General features: G+C 41.1%; 1 protein-coding gene across 1 annotated transcript in view; it reads right to left on the bottom strand.

The window, feature by feature from the left end:
- The window catches only part of HHIPL1 (HHIP like 1), a 104,720-nt gene extending 80,042 nt beyond the window's left edge, over positions 1 to 24,678 (bottom strand). Inside the window, exon 1 of the mRNA XM_036752656.1 lies at positions 24,250 to 24,678. Within this exon, the coding sequence (XP_036608551.1) occupies positions 24,250 to 24,537 (288 nt within the window). The 5' untranslated portion in view covers positions 24,538 to 24,678. The remainder of the gene's footprint in view (positions 1 to 24,249) is intronic.
- Between the last annotated feature and the right edge of the window lie 688 nt (positions 24,679 to 25,366).

Genomic DNA, 25,366 nt, shown 5'->3' with positions numbered 1-25,366 from the left:
TCAATGTGGTAGCTGACCTTGACACTGTTTTACCCTCATTGAAAGCATCTGACAACATCACTGAATTCATCATACTAAAAAGCATGGGAACAAGCACACAGCCCTTCTTCACTTCACGGGTGACAGGGAAAGCATGAGAGCATTGTCCATTATCCAGAACGCATGCAAGGATGCCATCATGAAACTAACAGACAATACTGAAGAACTTCTCCAGGCAACCAAATTTTGCCATAATTTCCCACAAGCCCTCATTATTGACATTATTAAAGACTTTGGTCAGATTGACAAACATTGGTACAGACCTCTGTTTTGCTCCTGGCATGTCTCCTGGAGTTGTGGAACAGTAAACACCTTACAGACTGGTCCTCAGCTCTTTCTGAAGCCACATTGGCCCTCAGGTAGACGGCCATCTTTCAGATAAAGGATCAGCCTATTAAGGGTATTCTGGCAAGAATCATGCCAGTAATGACGAAGAGAGAGAGATCCCTCTGTGATTGTAACAGGACAGTCTATTTCCCTTTCCTTTATAGAAATGGACAGTGGAGGAATCCTTGAACAAAACATATTGGGCAAAGTACTAGGAGCAAAGTAAGTGCCCATTGATTCGAGAATGGCTAGACAAATCATGGCGCATGAATATGATACAATATTACTGTACCATAAGAAACAAGTATAAAGAATTCAAAAAAGCATCAGAAGACTTACATGAACTGATTCAGAGTGCAATAAGACTAGGAAAACTAGATCTCTATAAAGATAGCTAGATAACATATGTGTACATTTAAAAATACAACTATTACATGTAATGTTAATATATAATGTTCTTTACATATGTTATGTGTACTTACATACACTAATATGTCATATACAGTTTTTAAGGTTTTTGTTTCCATTCTTGTAGTTGTGTGTGTAATGACAACAATATCACATACATATATAACATAGACATAGACATTACATATAAACATGTGTAGGCACATAATATAACATTGTATATACATATAATATATACACATGACAACAGTATAAACAGAAAGAATGTTTTAAAAACCTTAATGCTGTGTAATTACAATGACCAACCTAGGCTCTGGAGAAGAGTTGGGTGAATAATACCTCACACTCTTTTTGCAGTGGTAGAGAGTTGTGGATATGAATATTACACACACTGTCAGAGATGCTCATTAATTAGTTTTTGAGGAGTGCTTTTTTCCTCTTTTTAAAAAATCTCTGTTACAAGAGGTGGCTTATCAGATAATAGAGGAGGAGAAATGTTTTGGAAATGAAGGTGATATGAAAGCACAGTATATCAATAAAAATAAGATTAAAAATAAAACAAGAGTTTGTTGAATGAATATTTGCCATACTTTGAAAGGAAAGAGCTCAGAGGTCTCTAACTTCTGATTCTGTTCTTTCAAAATGAATTTATTAAACAATTGATAGTTTTCAAAACAGAAAATACAGTAAGGCATTCTGGTATGTTAGAATGAATAATGATAATAGCATTTATTCTGGATGACATGGCAAATTTTACATGTATTATCCCATTAGATCCTTACCACACCCCTGTGGTAAGGATTTTACAAATGAGAAAACTGAGGCTGGGAAAAGTTAAGTGACTAACTCAGGCTCACACAATCAGCAAGTGTTTGAAGAGGATCCAAAGTCAGGCCTTCCTGTCTCCAACTCCAGCATTCTCTCCACCTTGTTGCCTCTCTTTGATATGGTCTTAAGAAGGTCTGGGTTCAAATTCCTCCTCTGGATGATCCTGGGCAAGTCACTGAAACTTCCTTAGCCTGTTTCTTCATTTACAAAACAAGAAGAATGGACTAACTAAGGTTTCTTCTAGCTCTAAGTCCTAGAATTCCACTCTTCTGTTTCTAAAAAAAATACGTATACTTGGTTTCTTCTCAGGGATGCTTCCCACAGCCCACTGGTTTTTCTTGAAGGAAACTCAGCAACTTTAGTTGCTTGACCGGCTCACCAGCCTTTTCATGAGTATTGCTCCTGAAGTAATATGCACAGTGACCAGGATCATTATGGAGAAGCTAAAAGGACTTCTTTCCACCCAGTTCCTTTCCAGTTCTGCTAAGTAAAGTCCCCAGTATGAGTTGACAGATACCCAGATTAACAGCCAAGGGATATGAGGAAGTCAGGTGGCTTAATGAATAGAGTGCCTAGCACTTTATCCAGTGTTACATGGTTGCATTTTAAGTCTTAGGGTTCTATTATCTTTTCCTGGTTACTTGACTATTACAATGGTCCTGGGGTATGGCTGAAGAGCTTAGTACCCTCCCTTGAGAGCAAGGAGAGGGGGAGGTTCTCCAGAGTAGTGGCCATGGAAGGCAGCACAGGACCTGACAAAGCACCACAGCACTTGTAGACCAACAGGTGGCAGCAGAGAGCAGCTCAGCAAAGAGTCCTGGCTCATCATCTCCTTTGAGGGCATCGTCAGAGGCTCTAGAACGTCAAAGGTACGCGCTGCCCTGGCTATATGTTTCCCCTTTAAGAACAAAGGACAAACAACAACAGGTTTCTTACATTTATGTCTCTTTGCATGTGTTCCCAAGCCAGAAGTACCTCCATGTGTGCCTCTCGACATGGTACAGAAGAGGATGTTGAACTTGAAGTCACCGGAATTGAATTCAAATCCCAGCCAACAGGTGGGCAGTTCATTTCAACTTTGCAAGCCTCTGTTTCCTCATCATTGGTAAAATGAGGGGGTTGAACATGATGACCTCTTAGACCCTTCTAGCTCTAGGGTCAAGTCAACAACTGCCTACTAAGCGTCTACTGTGAGCCAGGCACTTCGATCCCATGAAACATCTTCTGATCACCCAAGTTTCCTGGCCACATGTTTCCCCTTCATCACTAGTAGTGGGGTCACCTGCAGAAGAGTGTGCAGGGAAGCTTTCCGGTCACTTATTTTGTTATGCTATTTGTCTTTCACTTTGAATGAATGTTTTCTCTATTTTCTAAAAGAAATACAAGGAAGGGGCTCTTAAACTGTGGATTGCACAGATGCTGATTCATAAGTTACTGTAAACATGGCATACCTTTGGGGGACCCACGAGTGTGAGAGGGAGAAGGAACAGAGGAGAAAGGAAGAGTAGGTAGAACTGAGAAATTCCATATTGCAAGGTGGAATTTGTCCATGATTGAAACATAGACTAAAATCACTCCACGGCTTTTGACAACCTCAACATTGTGGAGCAAGAATCAGAAAACACAGGTTCCATTCTTGGCTCCAATACTTACTAGCCATCTGACTACTGGGAAATCAGTCCTGAACCTCTCTGACCCTCAGTATTCTTGTCAATAAGAGTAATAAACATAAGACATTGATTCTCCCTGCTCTTTTCCCATCCCCCAACAATCACCTTGGATACCTCATGAAGCTGTTAGGAGAAACATTTTTCTAATAAAAATTAAATTTAAAAAAAGAATCCACTAAATGGGTGGGGAAGGAGTTGTCAAGGGAGGGAGAGAATTTGGAACTGAAAATTAAAACAAATTTTTAAAAGAGTCCAGAGAAACTATGTGGTATTATAGAAAGAATATTGTATTTTAGATTGGAAGATTCAGGTTCAAATCCCATTTTGGCCTCTTACAAGCTCATGAAACTGAGAAAATCACTCTATCTGTCATGGCCTCGGTTTCCTTATACACACACAGAAGAGGAAGGAGCAAGTTTGGTGTATTTTAAGATTCCAATCCAGCTCTAGCACTCTCCAAGGGTTCTAGACGGTAAGATCCACAAAGCCCAGGGACCAAGTTGCTTTGAAAATCTATTTGTTCCCTCATACCTAGCACTAAGTTCTGCAAACAGGCGGTGTTTGATAAATGTTCAGAAGAGGATCACAAATTTAAAACTGAAAGGATCTTTGAGATCATCAAAATACTCATTTCACAGAGGAATCTTAGCCCCAAAGGTCACACAAGTAGAACGAAGCAGAACCATGTCTTCTGCTGAAAACAATTCCTTCCCCTATGATGTGCCGAGGCTGAATGAATGTTGGCAGTGACATATCCAGGGGTGTGCTGGAGCCAGCTCCCAGGCGATGGTTAAATTTTCATGTTGAGCATTTATACCTCAGAAATCAGCAAACATTATAACCCAGGGCTTCATTTATTGCTTTGCTGATTATTTAGTCTTGAGAAAGAGATGGAAAAATGTTAATAATGCAGATTAAACTTAAAAGCATGTTGTGCAGATTTTCTTTTTTGCTAAGTCAATTGTTAAACACATTACCAGAACACCCTGGATTTATCCTGTTATACTTTCCTTTATTATCTCTTTCAATATAACATCACGAACAAAGGCAGAATCAGCCTGGTATGAGAAAGTTTGCACGTGCCAATTTTCTGAATTTGAAAATGAATTTAAAAAATGATTCATAATAATGAACAGGACAGAGGAAGAGGAAAGGCATGGTGTTGTCACCTGGGAGGATGGGAGAAGAAGAACGAAGAGAATGGAGGATCAGCACCAATTCAGAGGCCTGTTCCCAGCATTGCTCAATTTAATGATAAAGAAAAGGCATTCCCTAGACATTTGTTCATCCATGGGAAAGTAGCCAATTGGCTCCATTGCACAAACAACAGACTCAATACCCATGGTACACATGTTTGAAAGTCAGATGTTAAGTCCCTCGACTTCATTAGATTTCTGCTTTGTGGCATCACGGCCTGAAATGCTAGCCCACTGGAAAAGCTGCTTCTGAAAACACAGAACATGCAGCCACACTTTATCGTCAAGTGTGATTCAGAGGGAGAATTCTCCTTATGGTACAGTACTCACTTTCACAAAGATTGGTGGCAGTTCAGTATCCCAGAAGAACAGAGGGCTAGATTTAGAGTTAGGGGACTAGAGTTCCAATCCTGGTTCTGCAACTTACAACCTATTATAACTTTGGGTAAGTCACTTAATCTCTCTGAGCCTCAGTTTCCTCACCAGCAAAAGTAGAGGGTTGGACTAAGTTCCCTTCTAGCTCTAAACTATACATTTCTACAATATGCCAAGGAAAGAAAGTAATTTGTGTTGGGAGGTAGTGAGTTCCCCCTTAAAGGCTCTTCGAGTAAAGGCTATTGGGAATATTATATAAGGAGCTTCCAATAAGATACAGGCTGGTCTAGATGGTGTCTGGGGTTCCTTGCAACCCTGAAATTCTGTGACTCTGTAAACAGTATAGCTACAAAATAGGATAAATCAATCTTAGGCTTCATTAATTAATGGCATGTGCCTAGAACAGCCAGGTGGTACAACGGATAGACAGCTGGGCCTGGAGTCAGGAAGACTCATGTTCCTGAGTTCAAATCTGGCCTTAGACACTTCTAGCTATGTGACTTATGTCACTTAACCCTGTTTGCCTCAGTCAGTTCCTTATCTGTAAAATGAACTGGAGAAGGAAATGCAAACCACTCCAGTATCTTTGCCAAGAAAATCCCAAATGGGGTCACGAAGAGTCGGACACGACTAAAACAACTGAACAAGGGAGGTAAGAATCTCTCTGTCTCCTGTCCCAGTCAGACCTTCCCACCACCATGTGGAACAGTATGTTCAGTCCCGGGATCCACTCTTTAAGGACAATACTGAAAACTGGAAAACATTCAGAGGGAGAGTAGCCAGGATATTGAGGGGATGTCACATGAGGACTGGCTGAAGGAAGTAGGAATGTCCAGCCTGGGAGATGACTTAGTGAGGACATAATTGTTTTCAGCTATACAAAGGGCTCTCCTATTGATGAGGAATTAAACTTTTCTGCTTCATCTCAGAGGGAAGAACTAGGAATGATGGGTGGCAATTGCAAAAAAGTACATTTTGTTTTGAAGAGAAAGTATTCTGATAATTAGAGTTATCCAAAAGTGAAAAGAGTTATCTCTTGTGAGTTGGCTCCCTTTCAGTGAAGGTCTTCAAGGGAAGGCTAAATGTTAGAGAAATTGGGGATTCCAGTTCAAATATCAGCTGGTCTGATGACAAATGACTCTACCCATCCCCCACACCATGCCTGCCATATTACCACATAGTAGGCCAATTGCTCTTCCCTATACATGGTAGTCCATCTCCTTCCTCTTTGCCGTTTTTGTTTGTGCTGCCCCCTTTGCTGGATTTCTCTCCCTTTTTATTTCTCTCTCTCCTGAAATCCCTAGTTCCCTTTGGAAGTTCATCTCAAGGGCCACCTCCTTCAAGTGGCCTTTTCCTGGTTGTTAATGCCCAGCCCATCCATTATCTGTCTTTATTAGGTATGTATCTGATTGGGTCAGGAGAGAGGGACTGCATCACTTCAATTACAAACTGTCCATTCCCCTTCCTTCTCCACAAAAATCTAGACTTTCTGTATATTACCAATAAAATCCAGCCGGTAAAGACAGGAAAAGAAGTTCCATTCAAAATAACTAGAGAAAGTATAAAATATTTGATAATCTACCTGCCAACACACACAAAGAATTATATGAATACAATGAAAAACCACTCTTTATAGAAATAAAGGAAGACTTAAATAACTGAGAGATGTGTATTGCTTATGGTTGGGGCATGCTAATATAATAAAAAATATTTTACTTTCTAAACTACAGATTTATTACCATACCAAACAACCAAAAGTTTCCTTTACAGAACTAGAAAAAACTAATAACAAAAATTCATCTAGAGGAACATAATACGGTCAAGGGTAAAAAGGTAAATAATGAAAAAATTGGAAAAGAAGAGGTTCAGCAATACCAGACCTCAACCTATACTACAAATAGTAATCATAAAAAAAATGGTTCTGATTTAAAAAAATAAAAGTTGATCTGATCAGATTAAGTAAACAAGACCAAGAAGAAAATGAAGGCTAGTATTCAATAAAATGAAAGACATCAGCAGTAAGGGAAAGGGCTCACTATTTGACAAAAACTGCTGAGTGAAAGCTGGAAAGCAGTCTGGCAGAAATTACATTTATCCCAATATCTCACACCATTTAACACAATAAGCTCCAAATGGATCCAAGGCCCACATTTGAAAGATGATATCGTAAACAAATTAAAGAAGCAAATAAAGAGATACCTTTCACGACTAAGTATAAGGAAAGAGTTCTTGACTGAACAAGGGAGATAGTGAACAAAGATAAAAATGAAAAATTGTGATTACATAATATTAGGAAGTTTTTTGCAAAAACAAAATCAATGTAATTTGGGGGGAAATTAGTTACCATCCTGATTAACTGAGAAAAAAAATATCTTTGCCCCAAAATTCCTTTGACAAAGATCTGATATATAAGATGTATAAGGAAATGATACAAATATACAAAAACAAAGGCCAATCCCCAATAAATAGACTTCTCAAGAGGAAAAAACACAAGATACAGCCAACCACATAAAAATTATGCTTCAAATCACTAATAACAAGAAAACTACAAATTAAAATAAGTCTGACATTCCACCTCGCAGCCATCAGCTTGGCAAAGATGACAAAAATGATGATTGCTGTAGTGGTTGTGGGAAGATGGGCACACTAATTGCACTGTTGGTGGGATCTGTAAATTGGTTCAACACTCTGGAAAGCAATTTGGAACTACACTCAAATAGTCCCTAAAATGTCTATGTTCTTTGGACCAACAGGTTGTTGTGTGTTTGTCCTTCGTTCTTGAAAAGGATCATGATATCAGGGAAATGATACCATGACTTGCAGTTGATTCTGATTTGAGTGAGGGAGGGCTGTGCAAGGTCACCAGCCTCACTTTCTCCTCCAGAGCCATCTGGGTCCAGTGGCTTGATATTCACCAGGATGACTGGAGATGGCCCAGGATGCAACGGGAGACCCTGGCCCTTTCAGGCCAAGGTCTTTTCAGGTTCTCACTTTGAGTGACGTAATGCCCATTCAGTGAATATGCCTCTTTAAGAAGTTAATCAAGGGATGGCCCCTTTATTCGAAATTCAAAAAAAAAAATCAATCTGGGAAGGGAAGACTCTCAGGGTTCCTGGCCAAAAGAGAAACAGTTACTAGGCATATACTTCAAGAGATCAAAGACAGAAGGCTTAAAGGACCCATACACACAAATATATCCAAAGTAGGACTTTCTGTGGTTGCAAAGAACAGAAAATAAAGTAGGTACCCAACAACTGGAGAATGCCTAAGCAAGTTACATGATGAATAGAATAGAATGTAATAGAATAATAGAATGTAATAGAATAACAGAATAGAATGCACTCTAAGAAATGATAAAGAAGTTGTATTCAGAGAAACCTGGGTAGACATATATGAACAGAAGGAGAGCTAAGTGAGCAGAACTAGGAGAATAATGTATACAGCAGCTGACAACGAAAAGGAAAACAACTCTGAAAGACTTCAGAACTCTGATCAATGTAATGAACAATCATGTCTTTAGGAGATGATGATAAAACATGTTTCTCATCTCTTGGTAGAAAGGTAATGGACTAGAAGTGCAGACTGAGGCATATATTGGCAGGCATTGCCACTGGGTGAATTCATTTTGCTTGACTATACTTGTTATGAGGAAGAGTTTTTATTTGAGGGGAGGAGGAGATAAGTCATGACAAGGAGTAGGCTGATAGTGACATTTGATGCCAAAAACAAAAAAGAAGAAAAGAAAGAAACGAGTGTCCTTGCCAGCAATACCACTACTAGGTCTGTATCCCAAAGAGATCATAAAAACGGGAAAAGGACCCACATGAATAAAAAATATTTATAGCAGCTCTTTTTCTGGTAGCAAAGAATCAGGAATTGAGGGAATGCCCATCAATTGAGGAATGGCTGACCAAATCGTAGTATGTGAATGTAATGGAATACTATTGTTTCATAAGGAATGATGAGCAAGCAGACTTCAGAAAAACCTGTGAAGACTTACATGAACTGATGCTGAGTGAAGTGAACAGAACCAGGAGAACATTATACACAGGAACAGCAACATTGTGTGATGGCCAACTTTGAGAGACTTAACTCTTCTCAGAAATACAGGGATCTAAGACAATTCCAAAAGAATGATGATGGAAAATGGTATCCACATCCGGAGAAAGAACTACAGAGTCTGAATGCAGATTGAAGCATACTATTTTCTCTTTTTTTGTTGTTTTCTTCTTTCTTGTGGTTTTTCCCTTTGGTTCTAATTCTTCTTTACAACATACTAATGTGGAAATATGTTTAATATGATTGTACATGTACAGCCTATATCAGATTGCACACCATCTTGGGGAGGAGGAGTGGAGGGAAGGGGAGAAATTTAGAACTTAAAATCTTATACAAGTGAATGTTGAAAACTAAAAACAAACAAATAAATAACATTTTAAAAAAATAAAAAATAAAATAAAGATGTAAAGTTTTCCTAGAAAGTATCATTTTGGCTGAAACCCCAAAATTTTGTTATGTTGTCTAATTGACATCTTTTTAAAATTAAATTATTTATTGTTTTTATTTAAAAAAAAGAAATGAGTGTCCTTGAAACATTTTTTAATAACAGAAGAGAGCAAAAGGAAGTTCAGATGTGTGAAGTTTTGCTACTGTAGTGTTAAATTTAAAATGAATCTTTTAAAAAAACAAAACATACATAAGAGTTCACAATTTCTTAAATAATCCTTTTTCTTTTCTTATTTGCATATTGAAACACTCATTGGTGTTTACATTCATAATTTTTAAAATTTGAAGCAAAAAAATTCAAAATTTTTTTAAAAACCCATGACATAGGCAATACAAGCATTGCGATTCCAATATACAAACAAGGAAACTGAGACCCAATGCCTTTTGCCCATAGTCATATAGTGAGTAATAGTAAAAGTCAGTACTCAGTCAGATGTCTTTAATCCATGTAGAGTGTTTTTTCTATTATACCATACTGACTCACTTGTTAGCACCCTTTCCTCTAAAAGCAGTATCCATGACAACCCCTTTGATTGAGATCAAGAACCTCCGCCAAGTCTTTCAACAGATGCTGCTGTTTCCACATCATGACTGACATAGTGAAGACATGCTATTAGGCCTATTGCGAAAAGTTGACCTTAATTTTCTCGTCAGAGACAAATCAAGATGGTCACTCAGAACAAACAACAGTGTTATTACTGGACATATTCACTCATCCATGCTGATAGAGTTTCTTAGGGAAAAAATGGGCCAGCTTCAACTTCACCTTATATCCTTGAGGTAGCATTCAGGTTGTTGAACATATCCCAGCTGCTTTCTTAAAGTGAGTTCAGCAAGCACCATCCAGAGACTGGAGGTCCTTTTCTCCATGTTTTGATTTTTAATCTTGTGCCCCTTCACAGGGCTAAGGGATGATGTGATATGAAACAACTGAGATAAATGGCAATTTCTTGTTCTGTCTATAGGTGTTTCTCCTACTTGGTGGCAGTCTGTTCATACAGTTACCCATTCTTCTCTGGGGGCCAATTGACAACAATGGAAGGGATAAGGGGCGTGAAGACAGGTGTTTCCACAATCATAAGAAGCATCTTAGTTTAGTTATGAAACCAGGAAGGGAGCAGCTGCTGCTCAGAAGCATACCAAGAACACCAGCCTTTCCTCCCACTTAAAAAAAGAAAACACAAACCAGTTTGCAATGGGCAGTTAAAAGTGAGGAGAATTCAGATATCTAGATTGGCATTTGATAGGCAGGTCCTTTTCACTGCTATTGCAAAGCAGCCAGAGGAAGAGAGAAAGACAGCAAGTGAGGTGGAACCTCTATGATGGAGCTTCATAAATTTATTTCTGGAGAGCTTTTCATGTTTGACTTTCTTTTTCCCTGTGTTGTGTTTTCCCCTGGGGAAGTCTTGGGTGCCTATCTGTCCTACAAGTTGCCTCAAGCCTTGGGCCTAGAAGATAAAGAAAGCCGTAGCAATAGTGACACTGTCCAGGAGATTTTCTGAGCACTTCCTTACGTGTTTCAGATGGGACTGAATTCAAGGTAAAGAAACCCAAGCAATCAGAGATCACAGAACCCTAACAGGCTTAGATTTCCCACTTTTAGTGGCTTCCCAAACCATTGATGTACCAGCTTCTCTATCTATAAGAAAAAGGTGCTTTCCATTGAAGAATATCACTGGGTAGATAAAAGTGGTAGGGGTTCCAAAGTTTTTAAAAAGATATGTTTTCCTAGTAGGAAAAATTTCAACAAAAAAGACTTTAACACCCAGTTTTTGGCATGAAAATAACAACTATGACGATAACAAAGACACCAAATACCACGATGATATAAAAAAACTTATAAAAAGTAAAAAAAAAACATTGGAGCAACTGAAGGTATCACTAAGGAATTTATGAAAGAAATAAAAGGATGACCACATCAAAAGAGCCTAAAATCAATTAAAAACAGCCAACCAAAGATTTACTGCAATGGAAAACAAATATTGACAACAGGAAGGGGGGAGGTTTGGGGAAGGTCAGGAAATGATTCAATTTATAGCTATTTTATTTACAATAACAAAAACTTGGAAAACAGGCTATAAATCCAATGATTTTGGGGAAAGGGGTGGTAGTCTGGATCTGTAATGCTATCCATGTGGGGGAACTCCCAGCTGAGGTTCTAGTCTAGTGTGGGAACTTCTTCCATCAATGCCAGTCTTGACAGCAATGTCTGAGCACAGTTACATAGATAACATGTCAGAGATAGGACATGAACCTAGATCTTCCTAACTTCATTCTGAATAAATTGTGCCATATAATGTAATTGAATAGTATCATACTTTCAAAATATTAACATTAAGAATATGGAAAGACTGGGAATGTTTTACAACGATTATCAAAAACCAAACATACATACATACTATACATATAAAATATATATACATATATGTATACATTTTAAAACCCACCAGTAACGAAAACTTAGGAGGGGATGGAAGCACACATTTCTTTGATTAATTTGTTTCTCATTTGTTAAAATATGGCATAACATTTAACATATTACTTATTTCTCAAATTTTCTTGATTGCTTGTTTTCATTGGTAGTTATTAATTTAACTTGAGGAAACACTACTGGGAAAACATGGGGTGAGGTATTGCACCACTCCCTGTTCTGTACCCACAGAGGTGGTTTGGACAGGATTCAGTCCCCTCTAAGGGAGTCTAGCTTCTAATGAGAGGGGTTAGGCTTGCTTTTCACATACTCTACAACTCATTAAACTCCTGCTCCAAAGATGATTTCACTTTTAGCTTAGGTTATGGCTCCCATTCAGAGCTTCTCCAAAAAGCAGAAATAAAATGGGTACTCAATGTACGATATGAATCAGATATGGGACAGGTATTTTACTGCTTTACCCAAAAGAAATGCTAAACTTAAAAGTCTCAGTGCGTGTTAAGAATGACTTAAAATAAGATTCACTACCTAAATGGACCTTAGGTGTACTGTGACAATCTATTGCTAAGCTGATACTTAAATCTCATCAGAACATAAAAGAGTTGAAAGGATTGGTACTTAGGCATTTCACATTTCACCTCAGCTCCTTACTGTCTAACTAACTCAGTAGACGTCTGCTTGTAAAACAGCCATCCAGGTCTGGGGACTCAGTGGCTACCTTCTCCGACACAGAAGCTTTTCCGGCCACTAGTCAGCTCCAACACAATGAGATTTAAAGCCTTCAGCCTTCTCAAACTCACGATGTGGTCTCCAAACAAGTCAAACCCACCCTAAGAATGATTTTTTTTAAGAATGATTTTCAATCACCCGCTCAGGAAATGAAACACAAAGCTGAGTAGGCAGCCAGGGCCCAGGTGCAAACTTACCTGGTTGATTCCATCAGCAGAGTGGCAGTGGGGTAAGGGGAAAGATAACTGCTCATCTCCCCAAACTTCTCATGATGAAAAGGTTCTCTCTCTAGAGAGAGCACACCGATACACGGGAGAACCAAAACAAGGGGCTGACCCCAAAACTGTCTCTTCTTGTAATTCACATAGTTCCCTATACTACATCACTCCTAAGGCGCCAGGAGAAAAGGCAACTCAGGACTCGCCATATCATATTAAAATGGCAAGTCCCCCAACCCCCACATGCCAGGAAACGGGCCCCAAAGATTCTATCTGATGAACCAGAATTAGGAAAGGCAATTCCAAGCATTTTCCAAGGGATGGCCCCCCAATGCATTAGGTTTTTTTTTTTTTTAAGCAGACACAGAAACTCACAAAGCACAGTAGTCTAGGGGCCATTAAGCCTGGGGGCAAGCCAACTGACAGACTCATCAGGCATGGAGGACAGTCTCACAATATTACTGAGAAAGATTAGGGCCATCAATCTGTAAGTACTTAAGAGCCTACTTTGTGCCAAGCCCTGTGTTTGGGGGAGGGGAGACAAAGATGAAATAGTCCCTACCCTCAAAACGGTGATGTTCTATAAGCAGAATCCAAGCTAATGTACAATAGGGCAGCTGAGAAGGTATCAGCTAAGTAAGGAACAAGGATGGGGTCTTTCTGCAAGCTACATCATATTTCAAAATCTATCTAGAAGGGGGTCAACTTGAGTCTGGAGCCAAGAGGTCTCCAAACACACCAGTCAGTCCCAGTGGAAGTCAGGATATAAGCTTTGCCCAACATTTCATAGTCTTTGAGTCATTCTAATGAGCAAATACCGCCCACATCCACCACCCATTCTCCACACCTTTACTTACAGTGAAGCTCACACCATTTCTGGCCACACAATAGTAACAACTGACTTTTGCATAGTGTTATAAGATCTAGAGAGCACTTTACTTACATTACCTTATCTGATCTTTACAATTACAATAACTGCATTTTACAGATAAAGGAACTGACTCTCAGAGAAGTTAAATTAGTTTACCTAGGGTTACAAAATTAATAAGGGTCAGAAAGAATGGTGCAGGACATTTTTTGGAACTGATAGTTAAAAAGGATGGGTGAGGTTTTTCTTTCAGATTAGTCCAAAGGATTCAGACTCAGATGATTTTTTGATGCTTTCTCACTATTTCTAAAAGGGCTGGAGGAGAGTTAATCTGTTTCCATGCAATAATTTAAAAAAAGATTAAATTAATATAAAACACTATAATTTCAACGACCAATGTTGGCTCCTGAGAAGAGATGAGGTGATGCATCTTTTCTTTTTCTTTCCTTGGAGAAGATGAGGACTTTGAATATAGAATGTTACACATGATATTAGACAATGGGTGGTTTTGTTTACTATTTTTCTTTGCTTCAAAGGAAGTTTCTCTGGATAGGAGTGTATTGGGAATCAAGATGGGCTCTTAGCACTTATTCAACCAAGTGCCCTTGAAGAGTTTGGCCTTTGTTTCCTTAAGTTAGGAGTCCTTGATGACAAGGGAAAGCCTAGCTTACATGGGTTTGAGTGACATGTTTGTGATATCAGAGGCTTTGAGACTATGTGGGTTTAAATCGCATTTTTGTGACAATTTTAGATCACATGGGTGAGTCGCACATGTGACTCACCTTTGACCCTGAACAAGATATATAAACGCAGAGGTTGGCTCTCTCTTTCAGAGCTCTGAGCTGAAGCAGGAGTGGTGCGTAACTCTAGGCCAGCCGTTGTTATGAGCTCCCAGCTTTGATGTTGATACTACTCTGGTAACTCTGAATTGAGATTTGAATCAGACAAGGTCTATCTGTCGATGTTTGTAATTTGTTTGTATTTGCCCTGAAGTTCAGGGTGCTGGCTTTTTCCCCTGAACTAAGTGAATGATATTTGTATGCTGGATTAAAGGAAGATTGTTAACCCCTTAACATTGCTTTCCTTAGTAAAGCAGATCAAAAGAACCTAGGTTTGCAGCATTCTATGAGCTGGTTGTTGCTGGTTTTTCACCCCCACAGCAGCTGCTAGCTGAATTGTTGAAACAAAGGGTATAAGGGTGTGGTATATTTGGAAATGCTGGATGTAAAAATAGAAGGTACCAATGAATTTTTTTTAAAGATAAGGTTAGACTGTGTCCAGTATCCTGCCTCAGAAAACAGACTTGGAACGAGCAGATCTGGGTTCAAATCTCAGCTCCAATGCTAGTTTTCTGTATGACCCTGGTCAATCATTTCACCTTCCTAAACCCATTTCCTCAACCTAATCCACAGGATTATTATAGGGAAAGTCCTTTATAAACCTTAAAGTGCTCCATAAACATGTTTTTAATTTCATATTCATTTCATTTTATTTTGTCTAATTTTTTTTTATTTTCACCACTTTGGAAATAGTAACAAGATGTTATCTCCCCTCAAATAGAATTCAGCACTTCTTAAACTGTGGGTCACAACCCCATATGGGGTTGCAAAAAATTTGGCAACAGTAAAAGGTTTCTGAATGTGCAACAACCAGAAATTAATTAAAAATCAAATGTGTAATGAATCTGGGGTGTTTCTGGCAGCCCTTGCCCATGTTGTATGCAGCAACTTCACTGCAGCCTTGGTTCAAACACAAAGCATGGGGACTTTGCACCGCTCATGCTCTCGGGCCATGCAATGCCAACGAATGATGCCAAAACATGAAAAGGGGTCACAAGCGGAAAAAGCTTAAGAAGCCCTGAATTTAACAGATGACCTTAACAGGAAATTTTACTCCATTCCCTCGTTGACAGTGACAGATGAAAAAGAATATTCCTGTAACTCCCTTTCTGCTCTTCCATAAAGCACAGGTACCAGAGTAAGAAGGAATTTCAAGATCCCTCAGTGCTCTGGAAAAAGCCCAAGCATGCAGGTGGAACTCAGTTCACCCCATGACCCCATCCAGCCTCTACCCCGAAAAGACCGCCCGGAGAAAGAGGATCATAAAACCAAAGCCTTGCTGAGATGTTCTGGGGTTGTGTTTCAACTGTGCTCCCCCAGTGAGATGTTAGGGCCATTCTCCTTCGACGAGGAAATACATAATAGTCATTAGCATTTATACAGCTCTTTAATGTTTACAAAACAGTTTATATTATATATATAATATATATTATATCAAATGATCCTCAAAGCATCCTATGAGATTGACTTTATGACCATTCCCACTTTTGCAGATGAGAAAAGCGAGTCTGAGAGAGGTCAGGTGACTTGCCAGGGTCATACAGCTAATGAATGTCTGGGGCAAGATTTGAACTCAGGCTTTCTTGACACCAAGTCCAAGCTCATTCCCAGCTGTAACATGGTCCTGCATCCCAGTTAACTGCTACTGACTGAATGGCTGCACCCAGAATGGAGCTGGCCACAGAGTACTAAGCAATAAATATTTGGAGATGAAATGGAATTGACACAAACTCTGGGCTAAAAGATGGCACCTCTTCCAAAAAGAACTAAATAGGATCATTTTTTCTCCCCTTCATGTCATTTCCCCAACCCCGTTGCCCATCTTTTCCGCTGGTTGACCAGATACTGTTTGCTCCCTGCCTTGGACGAGACATTAGGTCACACTTCAAATATGTTCTTCCTGATTAAATGCCTTTCTGTGGATTAGCCTGCTACCAAGATTTAAGAAGGGAAATTTGTCAAAAGGAAGCAAAATATAGAGGATTAAGGTGAAATGAAAGACCCTAAAATGAATTCCCTACCCCTTCCCTGTCTATACACATTTTCTCTGGAGTTTCTCTAATTAGCCTGTTCTCTGATTCAATTCACTTCTTAAGTACTTCTAGAATGTATGATAGAGTCCTCAAGGGCCCATGCAAGTCAACGTCCCTAGTCCTTCTAAACCTATCTAGGATTTGTTCTGTTTGCTCACTTGGGGTTTTCCTGATTTTTTCCACCAGAAAAAAAAAAAAAAAACAGCATGACTACCAATTCAACTTCCCCAAGAATCACGTCTCTCCCCTGCAGTCCCTCAGTGCACGGTTGGCTCCTCACAGCTGTTCATCTAGTTGTGTGAGCTGATGCTATTGGTGTGTCTTAGAAAGTATGGCAAACCTCCAGCCAATCAGGAATTGCCCTCCCAGGCCCAGAGGCTTGACTTCTGCCTGAAATGTCTCAAAGAAGGACTGGCATCCTTGTCAGCCTTCAGTGGGGACAAAAGGAACTTGACACACCTGGGAAATACCACGGTTTAACAAGACAACAAAAAGGAACACAATGAATAAATATGGCTGACTCCTGACCAAATAGAACAAAGGAACAGAACCCAAGTATCACTGAAACAGACTCCATTCGTTGTATGTCTGTTATAAGAACGGGATACAAAGATGGAAAAAGTATTGAGGCAACATATAAAGTACTTTGGAGTCAGAGGACCTGGGTTCAAATCCTGCCTCTGTCTCTTGTTACCTGATCGGGGATAAGTCGCTTAAGCTCTTTGGGCCTCACTTTCCTCACTTGTGAAACAAGAGGTCTGATCTATACGATCTATCCAAACCTAAGTCTAAGATTCTGTGATCCCTTAAGGAACTCACAACCAGGCAAGGAGGCTGAGTGGAGAACACAAACAATTCTGACGCGAGGCACAATACTTGAAATGGTAGAAAATCACACAACATGGTCAACAGGCTAAATAAGATATTTATTAAAAAGCACTAAGCACTGTGCCTGGCACACAGCAGGCACTGTATAAATGCCTATTCCCTTCCCTCTCCTTCAATGGACTATGTTGAGTGGCACGGACTGAGAGAGAAGAAGGAGAAGGTGGAGGAAGAGGAGAAGGAGGAAGAGGGGGAGGAAGAGGAGGAAGAGAAGAAGAAGACAATGATGATGAAGGGGAAGGGGAGGGGGAAGGGGAAGAGGAAGAGGAAGAAGAAGAGGAAGAGGAAGAAGAAGAAGAGGAGGAGGAGGAAGAAGAAGAAGAAGAAGAAGAAGAAGAAGAAGAAGAAGAAGAAGAGGAGGAGGAGGAGGAGGAAAAAGAAGGGCAAGAAGAAGAAGAAGGGCAAGAAGAAGAAGGGGAAGAAGAAGAGGAAGAAGAAGAAGAAGAGAAGGAGGAGGAAGAAGAAGAAGGGCAAGAAGAAGAAGAAGAAGGGCAAGAAGAAGAAGGGGAAGAAGAGGAAGAAGAAGAAGAAGAAGCTACTAGTTGGTGCAGTAAACACAGCACTGGGTTTGGAATCAGGAAGACTCAACTTCCTGAGTTCAAATCTGGCCTCAGATACTTATTAGCTGTTTGACCATGAGCAAATCACTTAATCCTGTTTGCCTCAGTTTTTTCATCCATAAAATGAGCTGGAGGAGGAAATGGCAAACCATTCCAGTATCTCTGCAAAGAAAACCCCAAATGGGGTCAGGAAGAGTCAGACATGACTGAAATGACTGAGCAATTTCAACAAAATAATAGCTACCATTTATTTGTATATTGTCATAAGATTTACAAAACATTTCTCCTAGTACTCAGAGAATTAGTTTGTTCTATACTTGTTCATGGAAAATACCTGCCCCGTTTAAGGGACTCTACAGATGTCCACTAATGGACAAAGCCTAGTGTTTGTTCCTAACATAAAATAACTGCAATAGTCGCCTGATTTATTCCCAAAGCTTTCTCTTTTTCCAGTGTTCCTTAAATTCTTCTGATTAGTATGTGTCATAAAATGTAAAAACTGGAAGGGGACCTTACAAATCATCCACCTATTTTACAGATGAGAAAACTAATACCTCGAGAGAAAGTGACCAGCTTAAGACCAACACAGTAAATTTCTGGCAGAGTTCGAAAAAGAATCCAATGCTGAGTGAAGTGAGCAGAACCAGAACCTTGTACATAGTAACAGTCGCACTGTGCGAGGACTGATTTTGATAGACTTAGCCCTTCTCAGCAATGTAAGGACCTAAAACTTTTCCAAAGGACTCATGATGGAAAATGCCATCCACATGCAGAGAAAGGACTATGGAGTCAGAACGCAGAGCAGAGCAGACTCTTTTCTCTTTTGTTTTGTTTTGTTTTCTTTCTCATGGTTTCTCTCATGACTAATGTGAAAGTGTGTTTAATAGGAATGCGTGTGTAGAGTGCATATTGGACTGCACACCATCTTGGGAAGGGAGGGGGGAGGAAGGGGGAGCAAATTTAAAACCTATGGAAATAAATGTTGAAAACTAAAAATAAATAATTTTTTTAAAAAAAGGAAAAAGAATCCAAGTCTCCTGGAAGAAAGTTGTTGATATACTTTGTTGGTCTCTCATTTCAGTGGTTTCCAACTCTTTGTGACCCCATTTCAGGTTTTCTTAGCAAAGATACTGCAGTGGTTTGCCATTTCCTTCTCCAGCTCATTTTACAAATGAGGAAACTGAGGCAAACAGGGTTAAGTAACTTTCCCAGAATCACACAGCTAGAAAGTATCTGAGGCCAGATTTGAACTCAGGAAAATGAGTCTTCCTGAGTCTTGGCCCCACATTCTATCCACTGTGCCACCTAGCTGCCAATAAACCAATAAATAGCTGCCCCTCATTGATGTACAGCTTCATCCTTAATATCTGCCAATTTCCACCCACTGTTGGGAGGAATTAAACTTCAGTCCCTTTCTAGTTCTCCAGGACCCACTGAGACAGAGCAGCCCTCAAACTTGGAGGCCACAAGCTGTTCTTCAAAAGATTGTTCTCTTCTTGTGTTTGCTGGAAAGAAAGCAGTAAAAGCTCCAATGACCCTTAGAGACACTGAGAACTGGATTTAGAGTCGGGGACCTAGGTTCAGATTCTGACTCTGCTACTTTCTTATTGCCTATGTGACTTAGGGCAAGTAGCTGAACCTCTCTGGGCCTTACTTTCTTCATCTGTAAAATCGGAGACCTTTAAGATGTAGCTCTCAATCTGTGATCCCATGATCCTAGCTACCACCTCCTACTGGTAAGGGTAGAAGAACTGCCAGTCCTCCAGGCCCCTTAAGGCTAAGCAACCTGGTACTAGGTGACCAGAACCAGCACTATGCTGCACTTCAGAGGAGGGCATACTTAGGCCTGCAGTAGCCTTTAGGAAACAGAAGCAGCACTAGCAAACAAGGTAAAAAGGACAGATTAAGATATATGACAATTTTTTTAATTACCAGTCTAGAATCCACAAATCTGAAGGGTTACACGTACACTCCTTCCTAATCGAGTCAGTAGTATGGAGAGAACACTCCCAAAGCATCCCTTCAAGGTGGAGGTGGGAGGTCCACAGGTGTCGCACATTTTAATGCGGCTTTGAACTTTTTCAGTGTATTGATCGGTTGTGCTGATTTTTCCTGTTTTTGTCATTAAAAATACTACTTGTTATATAGGAGGGCTCTCTGGGAGAGGGAAAGGAAGGGATACTGCAGAAAAGATGACGTGAAAAACAAAAGACATCAATAAAAAACATCATGGGTTTTTTAAGAGTCAGTAGGACTTCTTAAAAATAGCACTGAAATAGAAGTCCAGACTTAAGCTCTAGACTCAGCTCTACCACTAACCAGCTTTATGGTTTTAGACGTTATTTAATCTCCCTTGGCCTTGATTTCCCCATCTACAAAATATAGGAGTGTCACTAAATTATCTTAAAGGTCCTTTCCAACTCTAAGTTTATAAATTCTAAAATTCTCTCAAAAAGGCTGTAATAACCATTGGGAAGAACATCTGGCTTACAGGAAGCTCTGCCTTCCTCCCCTGGTTCCAAGGCAGTCCTTAGAGTCCAGCTCCAACCCAGGTTGACCTCTGAATCATGTTTCAGAAGACTCTGAAGGCCTTGGAGGCACAGCCTTGGGTCTAGGTCGGTTTTCCAATTACTTCTTCCCATCACCCTGCCCCACCCCAACACCCCAACCCTATAACCTTCATTATTTTGAACTTTGAAATTCTTCTGGATAATCCAAATCTCCACTTCTTCTGTTTCTCCCTCTGACTCACTCCTCCTAAACCTATTCTTCTTCACTATGACCACCAGTCTCTCCATCCCTCCCAGGTAACCCAGACTGTCACCCCTGCTCCTATCTCACTTTCCTCTATAGTTTTGACCCTACAGCTGATCAGAACAACTACATACCATGTCCACCACCCTTAACCCCACTGTCCTACTGCTCTTCGTTTTGTGCTAATCCTCCACCCTGAATCACACCCTACACCATCCATATTCTTCAATGTTGGCTCCCATGTTGCTGAAGAACACTGGAGGAGGTCATAGCACCATGCCAGTTGGGATCATTACAAATTTAGGTTAACTAATCTCAAATGAAAAGGCAGCCTGGCTTAGTGGATAGAGGCAAAGCCTTGCATCAGGAAGACCTAGGTTCAAGTCTTCTCCCTAATATACTAGCTGTGTGACCATGGACAAACTATTTAATATCTCAGTGACTCCATGGCTACCCTATAAGACTATAAATAACTGAGGAGAAGTCAATCTGTATCCATGAAAAGAGTTTCTGCACTGAGAGTTCTCTATATCACGTCAATGAAATCATAGGTTCAGATTAAAAAAGCAACTCAACTGGACCTTTATTGCTGTACAAGGGGGAAAAACCCCAAATATTTCTACTCTTTCAATTCAACAGCACTTACTAAGCATCTACCATATGAAAGGACTTAGTAGCTGTTCCAAAACATCTCAAGGGTCCAATTGCTTCCCCCTTACTCATCTCTCAACAGATGTTCTCTTTCTTTAAAGAGGAAATAAAAGCCATCCACCATGACCTCCCTTTTCTACTGGATTCCAAACCTCCCAGCCTCCCTATGTCTTCAACTAGCCTCCTTTCTTTTACTCCAGTCTCCTAAGGCCTCACCCTCCATCTCATTCCCTCCCACCTCCCCCAGGAACTTGATCCATCATTTCCTCCCTCATCTTTAATCTCTCTCCATCCCTTGGCTCCTTCCCCATTGCCCACAAACATGTTTAGATCTATCTTAATCTTTAAAAAGCTGCAATTGTTTCATGTACAATCATCTTTTTTTCCCCTATTCTACTATGCTATGGAAATGCTTGTTTTATTTCTTAAGTTCAGAAAAAATAAATAAAATAAAAAATAAATAAAAAGCTGCAACTAACTCTGCCATCCACTCAAGTTATCACTCAGTACCCTTTCACACCAAATTCCTAGAAAGAATCTCTACATTGATAGCCTGCATCCACTTTCTCATCACTCCTGAATCCCTTGCAATATCGATGTGGATTTTATCACCCAACAGAAACAGCTCTCTCCCATGTTCCAATGGTCTCTTAACTGCTTAATCACACAGCCTTTTATCAGTCCTTATCCTACTTAACCTCTGAAGATGAAACACTGTAGATTAAACCCCTCCTCTTGATAATCTCTCTCTCCTCCCTTTCCTTCTGTTATATTACTTTGTTTTGGCTCTCCTGCCTGCCTGACCATAAGAAGAAGCCTTTTCAGGTTTCTTTCTTGGGTCACCAATCAATCAACCAATAAACATAAAGTGCCTTCTATGTGCCAGGCACTGAGCTAAGCACTGGGGATACAAAAAGAGGAGAAAAACAGTCCCTGGTCTCAGGGACCTTATACTCTAATAGGGGAGACGACATGTAAACAAAACTATTCAAAGCAAGCTATATACAGGATAAATAGGAAATAATCAGCAGAGGTAAGTCAATGGAATTAATCAGTTGGGAAAGGCTTCCATTCATCCATCTCCGGTCACCTCAGCATGGAAGTTCTCCAGGTCTCTGTCTTGGCCTCAGTTCTTCTCTTCTCTTCTCTCTCTCTCTCAGAGATCTTTTCAGTTCCCATAGTTTCAAGTATAACCTCTATTGAGAAGATGAAAAATCCATATATCCAGCCCTAATCTCTCTTGAATACTAGTCATGTATTGTTGGCTTTCTCTTCCTTGGATGTCCCATGGACCTCTCAAACTCAACGTATTCAAAATAGAATCTTGTCTTTCCCCCAAAAAACTCATTCCTCCTCCAAATTTCACTGAGGTTCACAAACTTGGAGTCACCCTCATTACTCTATTCCCTTGCAATACCCATATCCAGTCACTTGTGACATCTTTTCAATTCTACCTCCATAATATCGCTCAGATCCTTCCCTTTTTCTTCACTTACACAATCTCCACCCCAGCTCAGTCCATTATCACTACTAATTTCCAATCCATACTTCACACAGCTAACAAAATAATGTCCCCAATGGATTTCATTAGTCAAAAAACATTTATTAAGCACCTATGTCCTGGGCACATTATCCCGCCCCTGCCCCCCAAAAAAGATATCCTTCAGAGGTTGTTCAATACAAGGATAAAGCCTGGCTTTTAAGGCTCTCCACAACTTGGCTCTCGTCCACTTTTCTGGCCTTATTCATACTACTCCCCTTCATAAATTCATCTTCCAGCCAAAATGAACTGCTAATTATTCTCTCGGACTCTTATCTCCAACCTCCCTGCTTTCACATAAGCCATTTCCCCCATTCCTGGAATGTACTTCTTACTTGTATCTGTTTTTCAAAACCTCTGTCTTCTTTCAACTGTGAGAAGATGCCACCTCCTCCAGAAAGCCTTCTCTGATGGCCCTCCTAGACAGTGATCTCTTTCTTAAGTTTATCTTGTATTATCCTTTTTTTGTGCACATGTCGTATGCCCTAGTAGAAGGGATGCTCCATGATGGTAGGGCCTGTTTCAGTTGTGACTCTGCATCCCCAGTGCCTAGCACAGTGCCCTGCATATAGTAGGTGCTTTAAAAAGAAACATTTATTGAATTTAATTGAACCTTCCTGTGCCTCAAATGAATACCAAAGGAGAACCCAATCCTCTCTCTCCCACCTTAGAATCACTGAACTTAGTATGTATCATTAGAATAGAGGAGGGAAAAAAAAACCCACTCAGAACCAAAGAAAGAGGAATTGTAAAAACGAGGGAAAAAAAACTTTAGAGACCACCTTGTCCAACCTCCTTATTCCATAGATGAGGAATTAAAATTCAGGGGAAAAAAATAAGGAACTTGCCCAAGATCACACAGTGAAGCAGTTGTGACCTGATGGCAAGAGCACTGGATTTGCTCTGCACATAGTAGGCCCTTGCTAAAATATCTGCATAAGTGAAATGTTTTATTGTTGGATTTGCACTCAAAATTCCTAGATTCTAGGCCCAACTCTGCTAGATGTACCCTTTCAACCAAAACTTTTGTGTTTCCCGAAGCACAAGGTTATACCTTTAGGATCGCTCTCTGGGCCTCAGTTGTCCCTACTGTAAAATGAGAGGATAGAAATAGATGTCTGAGGGCCCCTTCCAGCTCCGATTATCCCAAGTATCTCTTCCAGAGACCCAGACAGGCCAGTATCCCTCAGCCCTCTCCCTGATGCTTTCCTCCTCATCTGTCCCAATCCGCTTATAATTACCCTCCCACAGCTGCAGGAGCACGACCACACCCTCCGCGACCTCCCCCCGCACCGCCTCGACCAGCAGTCAGGGGGCTGCAGAGGGGAAGGAGAGGCGGGGTCCTGGTGGGCGTCGGACGCCGATCCCCCAGCTCCCGCAGCGGCCCCTCACCTGGCACAACAGGTCGCGCACGTAGGCGGCGCAGTCCGCGAAGGTGTCGGGCTCCAGGCGGCGGGTCACGGCCCAGTAACGGCGGCTCAGCGCGGCGTCCTGCTCGGCATCGCAGCAGCCGAAGGCCGAGTACATCTCGCAGAAGGGCAGTGGGTGCGGCGGCCGGAACGGGGGCTTGAAGTCCAGGCACTGAGGGTGCGCGCTCCCAGGGCCGGCCCGCAGAGGGGCCAGGGCGAGCGGCAGCAGCACTAGCCGGGCCAGCGCCGCCCTGCAGCCGGCCGGAGCCATGGGGACGCTGCCCCCGCTCCTCGCTTCTGGCCCGCCTCCACCCCTTCCTTCTCTCCTTCCCCCCGTGCACTCTAGGCCCTCGCCTCCCTCTAGTCCCCAGCTTGGCCAGCCTCGAGCCTCGAGCTCCTCCTGCGCCTTCTCAGCTCCAGCTGTGCCCCCCTCCTCCCTTTAGGTCGCCTTGCAGCCCCGCCCTGCGGGGAGGGTGAGGGGACCCAGGAGAGTCGGGACGTTCCTCCCACCCATCGAAAGACTCCCCCGCCCTGGCTAAGGGGGAGGAAAAGATGATTAGCCTTCTCCCTAACAACTTCTCCCCACCCCCACTCCCCCCAGCCCCTAACTGGGTTTTTCCTTCCCGGAACCCGACGAGGCTGGAAGAATGTTTAAGGTCAATTCCAAGATCCTTCCAGCCCAAGATTCTGCCTCCGGGGAGGCCTTGGGATTCCATCCACAGAAGGCAAAGTCGTTGGACCCAGAAGTCTTTCCCTTGGTGTTCTCTCCTCAAACCACAAACCTTCATCAGATCCTGGAGGGAATTTATGTCTTGCATAAGTCTCTTCTCTCACTGGGCCTCACTAAAATCAAGGGGCTAGACTAGAGCAAGAGTTCTTAACCTGGAGGCTACAGACATAGAATCCAGGGAGGTCTGTGAATTTGGATGGGGGGTGGGGGGCGGGGACGGACATCTCTACTTTCATTAACTTCTTACTGAAATTTAGCAGTTCCTTCAATTGTTTAAAACACTATTCTGAGGAAGATCCATAGGCTTCTTTACACTGTTAAAACAGACTATTCATGAAAACCAAAATGGTTAAGGACCTCTAGACTACAT

This window comes from Trichosurus vulpecula, chromosome 3 (genome assembly GCF_011100635.1).
Source record: "Trichosurus vulpecula isolate mTriVul1 chromosome 3, mTriVul1.pri, whole genome shotgun sequence".
NCBI lineage: Eukaryota > Metazoa > Chordata > Mammalia > Diprotodontia > Phalangeridae > Trichosurus > Trichosurus vulpecula.
Note: the sequence above shows the minus strand (reverse complement) of the source record. Positions and strands in the feature narration are given on the sequence as shown.